Here is an 18,480-nt window from a genome sequence, read left to right as displayed (position 1 = left end):
CAAAAGCAACTTTTTTCTTGCCTCAAATCCCTGTTTTTAGATTCGAATTGCAGCCTTAAATGCCAGCTCTACAGTTGAGGATGATCATGAAGGAAGCTTTAAAAGTCACAAAACACAGACCAAGGAGGCCCAGGTATGTAATCTATGGTCTTCCTCTGTAGGTAGACCCTGCTTTTCATTTCTGTAGATTGTTCCTCATTTTAAATGCCTTCGCAAGACTTAATGGGATTTTAGCTCTCCATCTTATGTTACACTTGCTTCACTTGGGGGTGGTCACACCAAAGAGAAATTCTGTATTCTGTGAGCAGTGTTTGGGCCAGTTCAGCCCCTGCGCCCACTTGGCCAGCGGGGACTAACTTTCTGTGCAGCCCGTTCTTTGTGCTCACTTCAGGACTTGGCACGCCCAAGGATGGTAGCATGTTAACGGTAGGCAGTGCTTTGAGAGTTCCTTGTGCATTGCCCTCATGGGCCAGTGTGAAGAGGTGCTTGAGGGGAGATGTCTTGAGGGGGTCTCACTGAAGGTCTGTGAGGGGCCAGGTTCACGTCAGCTCTCTAGATTCTTGGTCTTTCATCTCTTCCATGAGGCCTGGCATCGCCTCCACTTCAGCCTGGTTCTTTCCTTCCCTCCACCCATCTCTCTACCTGTGTCCTGCCATAGTACAGTAGTGGTTTGCTTCTTTTTCCCATTTTTGTTTTACCTGGAATGAACATGTGACTCCCCTTTCAAAGGAGACATGCAGGCAGTCTTGAGTCCTCTCAAAAGCCAATAGTCAGCTATCCCTGGTCCTCAAGGGATGTCCCTGGGACTCAACCTGCTTAGTGTCCCTTCTGTCCCGGAGGAGGTTGTTACCTTTGTGGGCAATGATCAGGCTAGGGCAGAGTGGCAAGTGGAAAGCAATGGAAACCACCCATATTCCCTGGGAATCTCTGGGTTATTCTGGCTGGTGTGGCCACTCTCCCAGCTTCACCCAGAGAAGGCCCTCTGGGTTCATAACCTTGCCATTGCTCTGATCCTGTGTCCTTGGGCCAGTGTGTGTTTTGCTGTTGCTTAGACTCACTTGAGCCTGTGTTACTCATGCTCCTTGGGGGACTCTTGAGGGGTTCCTCTCCCAGTGATGAGCTCCTGGCAGGTTGGAGCGTTAGGACTGTTTCCATTACAGAGGGAACAGCTGTCAGTTTACGTGGCCTCGACTGTAGCCCCTTTACACACACTTTTGGCTTAAGAAAGACAAACCTTTGTAATCTCCTGTCTTGGTTCACAGGAAGCAGAGGCTTTTGCCTTGTATCATAAGGCCCTGGATCTCCAGAAACATGACCGGTTTGAGGAGTCAGCCAAGGCCTACCATGAACTCCTGGAGGCACGCCTGCTACGAGAGGTGAGGCACCACAGGCCAGGTGGTGAGCTTGCCCTCTGCCCTCCCCTTCTTCACTGGGTGACCTTGGACATGTTACTTCCTCTCTCTGCCCCTCAGCTTCCCCACCTGTAGAGTGTCAGCCTCCTTGGGTTGCTGTGAGGGTGGAGTGAATCCAGTGAAGCATGCAGAGTGGTGGTTGTTCTTAGTAAGAGCCCTGTGTCAGCTACTTTGTTACATTCTCTTTGCAACTGCTCTGCTGAGAAGGTGGGGTCCACTGTCCCCATTTTATAGTTGTGGAAATGGAGGCTTAGTGGGGTGTTCGTAACTCAGAGCCACCCAACTAGTGAAGCATTAGAACCAGGATTAGAACCCATGGTTTTCTGATACTTAATGATCCTGTGGGCAGCATGGTTTGGCAAATGCTGTTTAGGTGGTAGCCCGTGAGTTCAGGAAGCCTATGTAGGCAGGCGCTCCATGGGCTTTTGAAAAACATAGTCAGAGAAAAGGGTTGGGAGAGCACCACAGAGCCATGTTTAGGGCTCAGGGTATGGTGGAGAGGGGCAGGCAGGGCAGGATCTGTTGATCCAGCGTGGGGGCCATGCTAGTGGCAAGTGAGTCGGACCTGAGTTGGCTGGGTCTTGGAGATGATTCCTGGAGGTTTGAGAATGAGTGTCAACTTGAAATTGATTTAGGAAGAATTATGTTTCATTAGGAGGGAAGGCTTTTGTTTTCAAGTACCCAAACACTAAACACAGAGATGTGCAATAAGGAAGCCGACAGACTCCATCCATGGGCTTTTTCTAGAATGTGGTCCTTCAGTTGAGCAGTCTCCTACACCTACAGGAAGGCAGACACTTAGGTCTGTCTGCCTTGGATGATTTTTTACCACAGATGAGACAGAATGCTGAGTTCTCATTGTCGGTTATAGGAGTCCATCCCTTCCCTCGGGCGTGGATATCAGGATTCTCTGGTGTTGGTTGTAGTGTCTTGGAATTAGGGCTGTGGGAATTGTGACCTAACCCTCCCCCATTAGTAGGAAGTGAGTGAGGGCCCAGAGACGAAAACGACTTTATTCTGCTTTACTGAGCTCCAGCCATGGGCCAGGGGCCGTGTGTGCTTCAGGAGGGCGTCTTCTGTCAGACATGACAGTGCAGGCCTCAAAGGTGAGTGGGTGAGCAGAGCAAAGTCGGAAGGGTGCTGTTGGCTTCGTAGTCGTAGATGTGTCCACTTCTCTCTCTGTCATTTCAGCCTTGAAGCACTGCTATAGCACACTCCCCGTTGGCTTATAAATGTAAAACGCGGTCATCGTAAACAGTTGAAAAGTACAGAAAATGTACAAAAAAGTTTCTTTTCACATTCATCCACATTGGAATACTTAAGATTAAACTAAATTATGTAGTTACAGTCTCCCAAACACTTGGCATAAACAGGCCCTGGAACACGGCTGACATCGAAGAAGTGACCAGCTTCGCTGGGGAGGCTTACTGGGGTGAGCCCTTCATCTCCCGTGGGCATCAGCGTGTCTATCATGAAGGGTGGAGGACGGTGTGGAATCCAGCTGGTTAGGTGGAGGTTAGTTAGAAGCAGAGGGCTTCTGCTATTGTGTGTGGAGGTACACTGGCTGGTCTCCGAGGTAGACTCACATGGCCTCTATTGAAGGGTTCACACCAGATTTTGAACAGTTCTGTACCTGGAATGGTGAGGGTACCTGGTGTCCAGGTGAGCCTGTTGTTGGGGATCTTTCTGCAGTATAAGCCAGATGACAAGAGAAATAAGGAATGAGGTTGATTTGAGCTTTTTAGTCTTCTTGTTGGGATTCCGTAAGAGTGCTAGGGTAGATTTCTTGGTAGATTTCAAGGGGGTATTCCTGAAGGTTGCATGTCTTCAGGTCTTACCTGTTCTGATCATGAAGAAGAATGTCATGTGAATGTGACCTGTCCAAGGACAAGGCTGAGATATGGACCTGCCCCTGGAAAGAAGTTCTTTGTGCCACCTAGTTTTTCTGTTAGAAAATGTTTTACTTTGTCCCGTGGTTAGAGCAGTAGTTTTCCTCATCAGTGGTGTCTTAAAAGTTGTAGGGTTTTCCAAGAGTTTTCATAAAAGCTGTACTGAATAACTTTTTATATAAAGCACATTTATAATCTTTATGCTCTTTTGGCTCGCACTTTTGATATTCGGGGTAGGATTACTGTCCTTGCAGTACAGAGGTCCTCAGGGCGCTAAAGTTTTAGTTAAAGTCGCTGTCCACAGTTACATGATGAGTTACAGAGTTGGGAGCCCAGCCTCCTGATTCCTAATCCGGTGCTCTTCTTGCTGCGGGATGTATAGAGATGCGTAAGTTGGCTGTCTGGTCATCTCCAGACCCTGGTGCTGCCCCCAGGTGGCCTCCTCTTGCCCTGTCCTCCCTCTTCAGGCCTGCTCCAGGGAAGCTGCAAGCTCTAGGTTTGACCTTTCAGGCCTGGCTGTAGCGATGGGGAGGGTTCCCTCTGTCTCTTTTGGTGCTGAGACTATCTGCAAACTGCCTTATAGTGATACAGCTTTCCTTCTCTGTCTGCTCGGAGCTGGAGGGGTCCTCCAAGGACATCTAGTATAGGGCTTTCCTTTTCCAATGGAGGGTGGCACTGGACTGGGCCAAGGGCCTGCAGCAGAGGCCAGCTGGGAGCCCTGGTGTCCTGCTGAGGCTTCAGGGCCTAGGTGTCACTCTCGACCTTTGTTTTTGTTCACAGGCAGTTTCGTCCGGTGATGAGAAAGAAGGGTTGAAGCACCCTGGGCTGATGCTGAAATATTCCACATATAAGAACTTGGCCCAGCTGGCTGCCCAGCGAGAGGACCTGGAGACTGCTATGGAATTCTACTTAGAGGTGCAGTTTTGACAGTGCTTATTGGCCCCTTGGGGTTTTGAAAGCTCTTGGTAGAAGGAGTGAGGTTATGGTCTTGTTGGCTAAAAAGAAGAATTTGTAGTGACTCATCACCAGGCTGTGGTCCCTGAGACCCTCATCAGCTGGCAGCAGTGCGTTCAGAGAGAACAGGGGCCTGCATGTGCGTTGGTGCTCTGCCACTCAGGGCCCGTGTGGCTGTGGCTAGTTGCTTGCTCTCTCTGGGCCTCCAGGTCTACAGCAGTATAGTAGGCACAGTAAGAAAGAGAGCGGTTGTGAAAATGGAATGAATTGCTACATACACCCGTGCTAAGAACACAGCTTGACCCTTGGCACTCTGTACCTGCTCGTAACAGTAGAGCTGTGATCTTGGTGTTAACTGTCACCATTTCTGTGGGCACCTCTGACGTTCCAGACACCATGAGAACTCCTTTCCACACATGCGCTAACCGGACATCATCTTGCAGGGATGTAGGATGCATTAAAGTCTTCATTTTAGGGGTGGCTGGGTGGCTCAGCGGGTTAAACCACTACCTTCAGCTCAGGTCATGATCTCAGGGTCCTGGGATCGAGCCCCACATCCGGCTTTCTCCTCAGTGGGGAGCCTGCTTCCCCTTCTCTTTCTGCCTGCCTCTCTGCCTACTTGTGATCTCTCTCTGTCAAATAAATAAATAAATAAAATCTTCATTTTAGTGGTGAGAGGACTGAGTCTTGGGATCATGCTGCCAGTCAGTGTAGGAGCAGGATGTGAACTGAGTTCTGTCACCAGAGCCCATAATTTTTCTAGAACCCCGAAATTCAAAATTAAATAAAAAAATTTTAAATCCCGCAAAAATACCCCAAAAATCCATTTTCTTTTCTTTCTTTCTTTTTTTTTTTTTAAAGATTATTTATTTATTTATTTGACAGACAGAGATCACAAGTAGGCAGAGAGAGGGAGGGGGAAGCAGGCTCTCTGCTGAGCAGAGAGCTGGATGCAGGGCTCGATTCCAGGACCTTGAGATCATGACCTGAGCTGAAGGCAGAAGCTTAACCCACTGAGCCACCCAGGCATCCCCCATTTTCTTTTAATTGTACTTTCATTAATGGTACTTATCTATCAGATATGTAAGGAGTACAGATGTTCAGAGTGACAAACTGCGTCAGGAAGATGTTCTGAATTTGATAAATTGGTTCCTGTAACTTGTGTTGGCCATTTTTCTGGGTGGTTTGGGTGGCTGGGTTGGTGCTCTGCCCCCTCCCGTCACCATGGGCGCCTGCTCAGTGAGAGAACTGATTGAGCGTGTGCACCTTCTGTGCTGCTTCCAGGCAGTCATGCTGGACTCCACGGATGTCAACCTCTGGTATAAAATCGGACATGTGGCCCTGAGGCTCATCCGGGTCCCCCTGGCTCGCCATGCTTTCGAGGAAGGGCTGCGGTGCAATCCTGACCACTGGCCCTGCTTGGACAACCTCATCACTGTCCTGTACACCCTCAGCGATTACACAAGTGAGTCAGGCTTTGATGGCTTTCTTCCATGTGCTCATATTTTGTGGACAGAGGAGGGAGGGCAGCTTGGGTAAGTTGGAGGCCAGGTTAACACTCAAGGGCTTTCTGCTAGACTGTCAGGAAGGGAGATGGCTTTGCATTCCTGCTTTATTGCGTGTGTCTTTCTCACTCAATTGAGATTTCTTGAGTGCATTGTGGTGATAGGTAGCATGCTCTCTGAGTGGTTTTCCCTTTGCTTGTCTCATTTCATCCTTGCATTGTGCCATCCTGAACCAGAACCTATTTCCATAACTCACTGACAGATGGCCTAGCAGTTGCAGCTTGACTCCTCCTGGTACTGGGGACCTCACTACCTATTGAGGCAGTCCGTTCCTTTGTAGAGCAGCAGGGCTACTAGAATGGTCTGTGCCATCTGCCAGATGGAGCCCCATTCTGCCCTCCATTTGCTTAAGCTCCTTGGCTCCAGCCTTTCTGTCTATTCTGCAGAGAATAGCTTTGTCCTTTGCATGGGCTGGTCCTGAGGCAGGCACTGATTAGGTGTTCTAGGAGTCAGCCCCCTCTGGGTGTCCTCTGAGGCCAGAGAGGAAGGAGGCTCTCCAGGAGTGCTCAGAGCGGGGCTGAGTGTAGTGGGAGCCCGGGAATCTGTCCGCTGACTATGCTGCAGGCTGGTCTGGTGTGTGCAGGTGCTCTGTGTCTGTCTGGGCCAGTTACTCTTTTTAGGATGGACATGCCAATGAGCACTTGCTGTCACTTTCAAGGTTTAGGCCTGGAAGACTGACTGGCAGAGGCTTTTTCCTTCCCTTTTTTAAAGACAAATAGCGTGGAATGTTTAGAGAGGCACTAGGCCCTGCTCACCATTCCCCACCTCCGGTTCCCCACAGCTGCTTTTTGATTGAGGTAGCACACACACAGAGTAAAGTGCACAGTATGTACATGTGGAACCTGTTAAGGTGCAGAACATTTCTAGAGCCCCGGAAGGCAGGCTGCTTTGGCTCCCATTCCAGTCATTTCCATCCCAGAGGTGATCATGATTTCTCTCCCTTTTGTTGCCAGAGAGGAGTTCTGCTTGTTGTCGAGGCTCCTCTAGGTGTCATCAGGTGGTGGCATGTACTCTTCCCAGCCTGGCTCCCTGGGCTGTGGTCTTCCTGTCCGTGAGTGCCCCCAGGCCATCACTCGGGGCTCTTTACTGCCATGTTGTCTGTTATGTGCGTCTGCAACAATCTGATGGTTCTGTGCTTGCGCATTGAGTTCTTGCCTAACACTGCAGGGAATGTTTCTGGTGCGTACTCCGGAGGACACAGCACTTGCTGTGCTGCTTGCCCTGGTTTTCATGCCCACCAGTGGAATGTGGTGGTGCTTGTGCAGAGCCCTTCAGACTCTCACAGCTCCTTCTTCAGGAGGTGTTCAAGCTCCTCTTGTAACTTTTCTGGCAGCTTGAGAGCCACCTGAGGTGGGTAGTCTTGTGTTCTGCTTTTCTTTCCCCAACCACCTGCTTTAGTTCTTTGTACCCCTCTCTCATGGTAAGAGAAGTTGTACTTGGTAAACTGAAGTCCTCGGGGGAGACCAGGCTTGGGGGGCTGAATGGATTCCCTGTCTGGGAGAGCCCTGGCCTGATAGACCTGACATTTATTTATTGATTTTAGTACGTGCGCACACACGTGCATGTGTGTGTGTGTATGTTTATAGACTCCATGACCAGCGTGGAGCCCAACGTGAGGCGTGAACCCACGACACAGGTTAAGACCTGAGCTGAAATCAAGGGTCAGACGCTTAACTGATTCAGGCGCCCCAGACCAGACATTCATTTAAACCCCAAAGTGAAAGCAGCATGTTAATTCAACTCCCAGTGGTGTTTATCCACTTGAGATGAGTAGGCAGAGGTGCTTGGGATTGATGCCTGCTGACCACCTCTTGTTCCCTTGGAACTTCCCAGGCCTTCCCTCGGTGGGAGTGCCGGTGAGCCATGAGTGCCATAAAATGCCATGAGCTTTACCACAGCCAAAATGCCTGCTGAGAGCCAGCATCACCACAGGCTTCGGGCCTCCCTGGTTTTCTCTCTGGGCATCTCTGATGGCCGCTCTCGTGTCCTACCGTGGTCCCAGAGAAGCTGTGTTCTTGTTTGTGTGGGGCAGGAACTGCTAGGCCGTCTATGCAGCCGTTCGGTCAGCTACTTGCTAGGCTGTCCTGGGAACCCCCAGACCCTCCCTGTGCATAGGTTGCACTGCCTTCAAGTGCCTTGTAGGGGGCATTGTGGTATCTGTGGAGCTTTGTGACTAGGCTCTGCTCTCTCCTTCCGTGGCACTCTAGGAGGGCACCACTTCCTTCTGCCTCTCAAAGCTTCCATCCCCACATCTCTGCTTCTGTTCTACTTTCCCTTCCTCCTCACCCTGGATCCTTCTTTGTCTGGTTTTTCTTGACAGCCGTGGGTTGCAATCCATCTACACTCAGACTCTGAAGCTGAGCGGGGCATGGTAGTGGTCCCAGTGCCCAGTTGGAGCAGAGCTGACACTTGGCTGCACTGTACTGTTTTCCTGTGTGTTCACAGGTGAGGCCTACTGGCACTGGGCCTGCTGGGGTACTTATTTATGGCAGTCACGTCTGTCAGGGGCTAGTCCCTAGAAATACCAAAGGCTTTCCTAGTTCACATCACAGCTCTGCTGTGTGATTCCTTGCCATCCCGTTTTTTCTTTTGTGTTGCTTTGCCTGTTACTTTCTCCGCTCCTGGAGGAACTAGAGGATAGGCTTTCTAGATAATTGATTTGAGAAGGCTTGTTGACATAAATGATGTGCATGCCTCTAATTGCAGACAGTAAATTTTTTGGGTAAGAAAAAAAGAAAAAAAGTTAAAAAAAAAAAGAAAAAGAAGGAGGAAAATTGGAAAATGCAGATAAGCAAAAGGAGCAGAAACAGGTTTTATGTGTACAAATGGAGTTACACTGTGTGGCCTGTTTGGTTTCCTGCCTTTCCCCCATGCCCTCTCGTGGCCTTCCTTCTGGTCAGCGAGCATACCTCTCAACCCTTTGTGCAGTGACTACTCAGCAACCCACTGTGTGGATTGGGGAAGCTTTCCTTAACCAGGCTCCCCGGGTGCTGCTGAGTGCTTTCCTGATTTTTTGAAGGTTTTTTCCAGTTTGCCAATAGCTAATGACTATGGGCCTCTTGGTTTTTGCAGCAGTTCCTAGAAGTGGACTGTTGGGCTGAGGGTTGTGTAATACCCATGGCTCTCTGGAAAGGTCATCGTACAGTCTGTCCTTGCTATCAGCATTTGGCTTTATCTCATCTGCTGTGGGTAGTAGTATTTTCAGCATCTTTCCTGATTGAATCAGATTAAGTGGTATCTCATTGTTTGCCAGCATTTCTTTGATTCCAGAGTAGGGTCATTTTCTTGGTGCTAACTGGCAAGGCCAGAGGTTGGGGTGCACACTCAGAAATCAATTGTTTCTTTCCTTACCAGCATGTCTGTACTTCATATGCAAAGCTTTGGAGAAGGACTGTCGGTACAGCAAAGGACTGGTTCTCAAGGAAAAGATCTTTGAAGAACAGCCCTGTCTCCGGAAGGACTCCCTCCGAATGTTCCTTAAATGGTGGGTCCTACCTCTTTCTATGCTGGTTCTGCACTCCCCTCTCCCCCAACGTGTGTGGCTGGTGGATATAAGGAGGCTTGTGTACCTCCTCCTTTCAGGTCCTGACTTCCTGGCAGTTGAGCCCCTGCACTTCATCCCTTGCTGCACCCCCTCACCTGGCTTTGATCCTGCTTTGCCTATTAATCGCCTGTGTACCTAATCATGGTGGTGCCTCCTTGGCTCTCTGCTACCCACCTTTCCCTCCACCCTGCCGGCTCTTGGCATTCACCAGCTCTCCTCTGGGTGCTTGTGGCAGCTGACAGGCCACCTTGTCTGCCCACCACCCACTGTTTCCCTTTCCAGGGCTTTGTTTCCACATGTTTCCCAAGTTCAGTGTTCCTGATATGACTTTGACACCACTGCCTTGCCTCCAAGACAGAGCTCATGCTCAGAGCATCACCTAGGAGATCCTTTACAGTTTGACCCCTTTAGTTCTTCTCCTTGCCTCCTATTTCTCCCTGCCCCAGGAGAAGACTGCCATAGGTCCCCGACAGAGTCCAAGTTTGGCCCCATTGTGCATTGTCCTGTCCCTGTGCCCTGGCTCCCTCATGGCCTCACCTGGAAGGCCAGCCTCCCACCTCTCCACCTGTTGTGCCATTGCTCCTTTATGTTCCAGCTCCCAGGTCACCTCTGGGCAGCTTTCCAAACTCTGGCTGCCTCCTGCCCTCAACCTTCCAAATGAGCCAGCTCCTCCGTTCTCTGGTCCTTGGGCCCTGCAGCTCAGCTGGTGAGGGGTTAGTGGTTATTTATCTCTGTGTCTCTCCCTCTTAAGACTTTATTTCTTGTTCATATCTGTCCTAATGTGCTAACTGTCTTAAGAGAGAGAGAGGAAAGGGAAAAATAAATCCATAAGCAAGTGGCTTTGTGGCAGAGGCCTGAGAGGGGTCAGAACGGCCAGGGCAGGAGGGCAGGTACTACCAGGCTGCCTCAGGTGGAGGTGTGTCTGTGTGAGGGCACCTGAGGCCTCAGAGCCCCTGTCCTTTCTGTGGTTTGGCTATACTTTGGCAAGCTTAGGTAGCCTGATGACTTTTGGGCTGGGCAGGATGGGAAAGTTACATTCTTTTACAATTCTCTATAGGTAATTGATAGCAAGGTTTTATTTTTCTGTGGCTTTTCTGACATTACTGTGATATTGTTAAACATATGAAAACCCTTAGCTCAATTTTGAATTGTAGAGGGAACAAAGGGTATTAGTCACTTCTATTGTATGTGGGTATTAAGAATGCTAATTACTGCCCTTAGAGGCCAGACTCAAGTGGTTATTTTATTTGTAGGAAGAATTAATACAGATTAAAGGGTATTAACTTAACTGCATCCTCGTCTGTAAAATTTCAGCCTCGGCTCCAGTTTGTAACATTGTAATTTCTGTCTTTCTTACATGGTTTAGTGACATGTCAATCCACGATGTGTCAGTAAGTGCAGCTGAGACGCAGGCCATTGTAGAGGAGGCCCTGGGGCTGCGGAAGAAGCGGCAAGCGCTGACCGTGAGGGCAAAGGAGCCAGACCTGAAGCTCGTGCAGCCCATCCCATTCTTCACGTAGGTTGTCCTGGTTCCTGGGGCTGCTGGGTCAGCCGGTGAGCCTTGCACAGGAGGGAGAGGCCCTGAGGCCTGCCCCGGGGCTGACGGTGTGAGTGGGGTCCTGGTGCATACCAGGAAGACACCTAGAGGTACGCACATACTTTTTGGCTGCCAAGAGGCAGGCCAAGCCTCTCCCAAGTACGCCCAGTTGAAATCTCTCTTTGCCCTTGCCATTCTTGATGCCAGCCACCTGCCACATCCCTGCGTGCCCCCTCTCGGTCTGCCCTTCCGAGAGGGGAAGAGGAAAGTAACATTTGCCAGGCACTGGACTGGCGGAAATGGGGTTTAGAGCAGGCGGATGGTGAATGGAGAGTCTGGAGTTGATCCCAGGTGTGGGTTCCATGGCTCTTGAGCTCCTGCTGTCCCTCCAGGGTCACACAGGGTGCCCTGGAGGATGGGCCTCCGCATAGCCCTTGTGAGTTCCACAGTGTATGAGAGGCCCTTCAGGGAAGGGAAAACTGGTATTGGCAGCCTCCCACAGTTGGGGTCATTCAGCCCCTTAGTGAGATCTGGTGTGTAGTTTTTGTTTTTGAAATTCTGACTTTGAGTCCTGAATCTTTGAATTTAGCATGCCTTGATAGCAATGTTCTCATACTCAGAGATGTCCCATCGTGGTCTATGGCTCCCACGCTGGATCAGACAGACCTGGGGCCAGTATTGGCACCCCTAAGTGGATGACCTTGGGATGCTATATGCCACTCCCTAAAAGCAGGGAGAGCAATCCTCTCTTACAGAGTATTTGTGATAGTGAAATAGAACAGCTGGGGGCCAGCACAGAACAGCATTTCTGCACCCACTCAGGAGGGGCTGGCTTTGATCCATGGTACAGCTGCCTGTGTGTTTCCACATGTGGAGTGTCCCAGGAATGTCTTCCCGTCCAGACCCTGGTCAGGAAGTTGGGGCTGCTCTCAGACTTTTGTCAGATACCCTTCCCATTATTTTGTCAGATGGGTCAGAAGCCCCATCCTGTCTGAATGTGGGCTCCCTAGCCGAGATTTTGGGAGTTTGGGAAGAACCCTGAGTTCCTCCCTGTTACAGTGAAGGAAGGGGAAGGCCTGAGAACACTGGAGATGGCTGGAGAGGATCCTGGCGATAGGACTAGAGAAGCTGTGAACTGGTGTCATGGTTGCCCTTGTGCTGGGGGAAGGCCAAAGGGAAGCATGAGGGAGGTGAGCTTGGCTGGAGGAAACCCTGCTTGGGAGTGAAGTCTGCGACTGGGTTATAGAGGAAGAGCGTGGAGTCCTCTGGGAGGGAAGGGTCAGGCTTTTAAAATAACCACAGTTTATTGTAGGGCTTGGCATACTTGTCCCACAGGTAACCAGGTGGTAAATGCTTTAGGCTTTGTGGGCCAGGTACCATCTCTGTTGTGTATTCTCCTGGGGTGGGGGGGGGGGAGTGTGTTTGGGGTGGGGGTTTGTGTGTAACAATCCTTTAGTTGGCTCTTATCTTGTGGGCTGTATAAAACAGGCTGTGGGCCACAGTTTGCCACCCCTTGGTCTATTCAGTGCCCATTAGACAAGGCACGAGTAAATGAAATTGTGTACTTAAGGCATTAGACATAACCCAGCTATGAGCAAATTCTTCCCCGTGTGCATGTAGCCTTTACTGAAGACAGAGAAAGAACAGGTAGGAGATCCCTTTCAGGAAATGAAAACTTCCATTTGCATTCTTTCCTCAGCATTTACTGGATGCCAGCTTCATGCCAGGCACTGTGCCCTGTGTTGGGGACTCAGCATGGTGGGTACGGTCCCTCTCTGGGGGTGATCTGAGGGGTAGTCAGTCACCTGGAAGAAAAGGCACATGTCCCAAGCTGATGAGCCCTTTGAGGAAAGGAGCACAGCACCTTTCAGGGAGCTCATAATGGGGTCTGCACTGCTTTGGGGGTCAGGGAAGGCTTAGGTACTGGAGCTAGCGTCTGACAGAGGAGTGGCATTGACCAGGCAGAGAGGCTGCGGTGGGGGGTGAGGGCCTCATTTTGGGATAGAGAGAAGCCTGTGCAAAGGTCTTGTGGTATGCAAGGATCTGATTTTTTTTGCAGAACTGAAAGCAGGCTAGCATGGTGGGACGGTGGGGGTGAGGGTGGGGTGGGAGGTGAGACCAGGCCAGTTGGCAAGGTCAGGCATGTATTACAATGAGGCTGAGGGTGTGGTTTTTGTCCTGAGAGCATGGGAAGCCATTCAGAGATGGACGGATATATCATACCACACCATATCATACCACAGCATACCATATAACACAACATAAAACATGAAACAAGAGACTCTACAACATAAGATGCCGTACCACAATAAAACACACATGACATAAATATCACAAGGCGTACAACATAGCCGTGGTCTTGGCATATGGGGACTCACATGATTTGACTTTGTAGGGAAGGAGCTTTTGAAGAGAGTCGGTTTTCATGCCTGCCTGGTGGAGTCTGAGGGGGCCTGAGGCTGAGTTCAGGCCTTGTGCCAGGGCGAGGGGAGGAGGCTGTGGGCCCTGCTCCTGCTTGGTCTGTTCCACCTCAGTGTGTTAGACGCAGGATTTTGTCCATAACTGTGATGACAAAACCCTGAGCCCTCCAGCCTGCCCTCATGGGGATGGTAGCCATCGGGCCATCAGTGCTGCCTCTCCACAGGCCAGCTGGCCCTGGGCTTGGAGCACCCAGTGCTGGGTGCTGACCAGGTGTGGTGACCCTCTCCTTGCAGCTGGAAGTGCCTGGGAGAGAGTCTGCTGGCCATGTACAACCACCTCACCACCTGTGAGCCCTTGCGGCCCAGCCTTGGCAAGAGAATTGACCTGTCCGACTACCAGGACCCTAGCCAGCCTCTGGTGTCTTCTGTGGTGGTGGCCCCTGTCAGCGTGATCCAGCCAAGCCCTGTCACCACCAACCCAGTTGTGGCTATGGCAGAACCTGTGCTCTCTTATGCCTCCGTGGCTGCGGCCAGCTTCCCACTGCACAGTCCCAGCCTGTTGGAGACCGGCGTCCCTACGGGTGAGGGGGTCTCCTGGGGTCAGTTTTTGGGGAGGCCCCATTTGCGGGGCAGGAGTGAGTGTTGGGGTGCCCTGGCCTCCCCAGAGGGATGGGTCTTGCTGATGATTCTGGCCCAGGGTTTAAGTGGGAGCCTCCCAGCTCTGCAGGAGAGGCTGAGTCTGCTCCCAGAGCTGGGGCTGGTCAGGGGTCGCTTCAGCAATGAGGCCCCCAAGGGACTGGGGTTGGAGCTCAGAAGCACAGCTTCTTGGGACTCCTAAACTCCTGGCTGCTAAGTCCTGGTGGAAGGGTTGCTCTTCTCGCTGGTACCTGGGGAGCTGGCGGGGCCCCCTACTGGTCCTGTCCTCCTGCTGGCCATGCCCTGTAGCACCGCATTGTTGTGCACCGACACTGGAGTGTTTGACCTTGAGAAAGTCAGCAGAGTTACCACTATATGTGGTAGTATAGTTTTTGGTGGTTTTATTGATTTTTATTATTAATGAAGTCGTAAAAAAAATTTCAGACAGCAGTTCCCAAGAATTTTCTTGATTTCTGTGTCCCTGAATAAAAGACTCTCTGGCCGTTAAACGAGTTTCTGAATGAACTTGTAGGTGATTGTTCTTTTTTTGCTTAACCATACATGACACTCCTCTGCTTTCTTGTAATTCTCATGATGCTCTTGCTCATGTCCTGTCATTGAATGCTCAGAAGGTGCTGGGTGGTGGGCAGAGTTAGTGTCACTGCCACTTGCTCTGTCATGTCCCAAGGACATGCACTGAGGCACCAGAGGCTCTCACAGCCAGCTGGCGGTGTTGGGAGGAGGGACTGCTGGAGACCTCAGTGTTCTGTAGCCAAGGAAAGTAATCTTCGGATCTGGCTTATGGGTTCTGGGAATTTGAACAAAGTGTGAGTCAAGTGTTTTGAGTTTGAAATTAACTTCCTCAGGACTCTTGTTAAAGAAAAGATGGGAGGTTTCTTGAACATCAGAGATGACCATGAAGCACGCTGGTAGAGTTAGAAGATTAGAGGCACTAATGTGCCTTTGTAGTGCATTTTCTGATCCCTGCCCCTTGTAAGATTTCAGTTTGCACTCTTTATGAAGGTGATGTTTCTGGGGGAGATAAATCCAAGAAAGGAGTGAAGCGGAAGAAGATTGCAGAAGAGAGTGGAGAGACAGCGAAGCGGCGGTCTGCCCGTGTCCGAAATACCAAGTGCAAGAAAGAAGAGAAGGTAGACTTCCAGGAGCTTCTGATGAAGTTCTTGCCATCCAGGTACCGTGCACACTTTTTCTCATTTGTGAAAACAAGCAAACCTGCAAACCTCCAGCCTATACCACCAATAAAGTTGCTCTTTCCATTGCCTCCCCCTCCTCTGGGCACTTCCTTTGTTCTCCTATAACATCTGTGCCAGTGTCCAAAGTGCAGATCTCAATAGATTGGGACTGTGGGTTTTTCTCACCTCTTTTCCCTCTGAACTTCCTGAAGGCAGGAACTATGACTTATACATCTTTTAGAGAACCAGATACTCCCTGGGCCCTCAGGAGATGGATGGATCACCGAGCTGGAGGCCACTCACTCATGTCCTCATGCACACATAGACACCCACTTGCTGGGAGACATAGGGCTGCTGCTTCTTGGGTGCAAGCTCTGGGAAACCCCACAAAAATTAGCACCCATTCCTCTTTCAGGAAGAGTGTGTATGCTTGGTTTCCCCAGGCTCAGTAGGGTTCCCTCGAATTCTGAGAAAGAGGACAGGCTCATAAATCTTCCCTTGCTTTCACCAATTCTTAGTGTTGTCAGAGAAGCCTTAAGGTAGGAGAAGGGTCCAGGCTGCCCCCAGCTGGGAGGGGCCTGGGTGCCTGTGCTCCTTAAGTCAGTTTTCACCAGTGCTCCTGCTTTCTGCCCTTGCTTCCCCAGCTCCTCCAGAGCCTCCGATTCCTGAACCCTCCTGGCCACTATGGTTTATGGCAGTGGTACGTGGGCTTTGTAATGCCTCCTTCCCTGTCCTTAGCTGAGTGGAGAGAGGAGTTCTGTTTCTGCTGCTCAATTATCTTGCTGCCGTCTGACATTTGGTGAACATGTTTCTTGTCTGCTGGGGCATTCTTTCCTATCCCCTGTATCTTTTAATCCCTTCACAGTTTCTGGAGTGGAGTTTAGAAGGTAAACGTGTGCATTTTTTCTTTTTTTAAGATTTTATTTACTGACAGAGAGAGAGGGAGGGAGGACAAGTCAAGGGAATGGCAGAGGGAGAGGGAGAAGCAGGCCCCTGGTTGCTGAGCAGGGACCCTGATGTGGGGCTTGATCCCAGGACACTGGGATCATGACCTGAGCCGAAGGCAGATGCTTAACCCACTGAGCCACCCAGGTGTCCCTTCAGTATGCGTCTTTAACCAAGAGTCCTCAGCTGGTGGTTTGGCCTTTGACCGTTTATTTTCAGGGGTGATAACATCCACGTGCAAGAGGAGGAGCCAGAAGCTTTAGGTGGATTGTGAATACATTTTGCTCCTTTGTTGCCTCTTTTTCTTTCTGGGGTGAAAGTGAAGTGCTTGGAAATCAGGTTTGTTCTCTGTAAGTGGAGGATGTGATTGGTGCTCTCTGCTAAATTCCTCTTCAGGGTTAGTGCCAGGAGCAGGTCTCCCTTCAGGAGAGCTGCAGGATGGGGCCATGGTTGATGATGCCAAGGGTCTCGGTGTTCCATTTCTCTATCTTCTGCTCAACCCTGATGAAAGGGTCTTACCCTCTTTTTTTTTTTTTTCCCTCCAAGATATTTCTTTATTTATTAGGGAGAGCAAGAGACCACAAGCAGGGGAAGTATCAGAGGGAGAGGGAGAAACAGGTCCCCATGTGGAGCTTGATCCCAGGATCCTGGGATCATGACCCAAGCCAAAGGCATACATTAACCTACTAAGCCATCCAGGTGCCCCTAAAATTTTTTTAAAAGTAATCTCTGAATCCAGTGTACGGCTTGAACTTACAGCCCTGAGATCAAGAGTTGCATGCTGTACCCACTGAGCTAGCTAGGCGCTGCTCTTGCCCTCTTTATGTGGAATATTTTCTATCTTCTTTATCTTTATTTTATTATTTTTTAAAGATTTTATTTGATTGAAAGAGATCACAAGTAGGCAGAGAGGCAGGCAGAGAGAGAGGGGAAGCAGGCTCCCTGCTGAGCAGAGAGCCCGATGCAGCGCTCAATCCCAGGATCCTGAGACCATGACCTGAGCCAAAGGCAGAGGCTTAGCCTACTGAGCCACGCAGGCACCCCTTTATTTTTACTTTAATTGTTGGTTTCCGTGTCTGCTTCTTTGAATGGCCACGTAGGAGCAACATGAGAGCAACATGAGAGCGTGCCCAGAGTAGTGACCCTGGGGGTGTGTGCATAAATAAATGAAGCTATCCAGTAGGGCCCTGTTTTATGTGTTTATGCCCCAGGGCTGCTTGGTTGAGGAGAAACTACTGGATGGCCAAAATGTGGTCCTTGGGAGGCGCTGAAAGAATCATCCTCCTCAGGCCCAGGGCTTTGTGGGGATCCACAGAGCCATGGAGGTCCCAAGCTCAGAAGGGCCTTCTTTGCCCCCATACTCCACTCACTCCACTTTCTCCCTGTTTGCTGGGCTCCCGTCAGTTCTTAGAACATTCCTGGTGCTCTTCTGGCCTGTGCCTCTCCACCTGTCCTTGTCCTGCTTCTTTGCATGGCCAGCCCCTTTTCCTCCTCCATTGTCAGCATGGACATTAATTCCCTCTGAGAGGCCTTCCTGATTCAGTTCTCCAAAGAATGTGCCCTGTGACCCTCTGTCTTAAGCACTCTGCGGTGGTTGGTCCTTATTTGCGCTCTTTGTTTCATGTTTCTGTTTATTGTCTTTTTCTCCCATTTAGAAGGTAAGCTTACTGTGGGCAAGGTTTGCCACACACACAGCTGAATTCCAGTTGAAGTCCTGTTGGTGGAATGAATGAATGAGTGAGGATATAGGTTAGATGCCAGCTCAGCAAGGTGTGGAAAGAGCAGAGCCTCCCAGAGGCCTGGATTTCGGACCCCTTCATCTCACTGATTGGCATCTTGTTCTGTCTTGCTCATTCATTTCTCTAATTGGAAGAATTCAAGTGCTCATGTCAGAATGTGTTGGTATGACTTTTGTGATTTTGGAGTGTTCCATGCAGGCTAAGAAAGCTGGACCCAGAAGAGGAAGATGACCCATTTAATACTTACGAAGTCCAGTCAGAAGCCAAACTCCAAAGCTTCCCGAGCATCGGGCCTCACCGACTGTCATACGACTCGGCTACGTTCATGGAATCTGGTAGGAATTGAGCAGCTTGATCATTCACTGTTGGGAATTCTTCTTCCCATTATCCTATAGCCTGCTTAGGTTTTCTTCTGGGAAATGGTTCTGGGGTGATCTTTAAAGCATGGTCATGGGTTTTCCTGGATTTGTCTTGGACCTGAGCAATGTAGTTGGTTGGGAGATCTGAAATGTCTAGGCTCATGCTTGACTGTGCTCTCTGAAGGGCATGTGCTTCAGGTGGAAGCTGGGGGCATGGCTTTGCAAGTCACGTGCACGTGACCCGGCTATTGAGTACACGTCTTGAGGCAGCACGTGCAGGTTGGCCC

General features: G+C 50.3%; 1 protein-coding gene across 13 annotated transcripts in view; it reads left to right on the top strand.

The window, feature by feature from the left end:
• CABIN1 (calcineurin binding protein 1) overlaps positions 1–18,480 on the top strand; it is a 156,540-nt gene that overhangs the window by 19,219 nt on the left and 118,841 nt on the right. For 9 of the 13 annotated variants that reach the window (XM_046024472.1, XM_046024470.1, XM_046024477.1 and 6 more), the window contains 9 exons: positions 41–133; positions 1,263–1,376; positions 4,082–4,216; positions 5,540–5,720; positions 9,175–9,304; positions 10,731–10,880; positions 13,616–13,902; positions 14,981–15,149; positions 18,021–18,169. In XM_046024472.1, the coding sequence (XP_045880428.1) occupies positions 41–133; positions 1,263–1,376; positions 4,082–4,216; positions 5,540–5,720; positions 9,175–9,304; positions 10,731–10,880; positions 13,616–13,902; positions 14,981–15,149; positions 18,021–18,169 (1,408 nt within the window). Of the gene's footprint in view, positions 1–40; positions 134–1,262; positions 1,377–4,081; positions 4,217–5,539; positions 5,721–8,169; positions 8,266–9,174; positions 9,305–10,730; positions 10,881–13,615; positions 13,903–14,980; positions 15,150–18,020; positions 18,170–18,480 lie in introns of those variants that run through there. The other 4 variants (XM_046024479.1, XM_046024480.1, XM_046024476.1 and 1 more) reach the window with 2 other exon arrangements.

This window comes from Meles meles, chromosome 12 (genome assembly GCF_922984935.1).
Source record: "Meles meles chromosome 12, mMelMel3.1 paternal haplotype, whole genome shotgun sequence".
Classification (NCBI taxonomy): Eukaryota; Metazoa; Chordata; class Mammalia; order Carnivora; family Mustelidae; genus Meles; species Meles meles.
The sequence above is the reverse complement of the archived record's forward strand: the minus strand, read 5'-3'. Positions and strand labels throughout refer to the sequence as shown.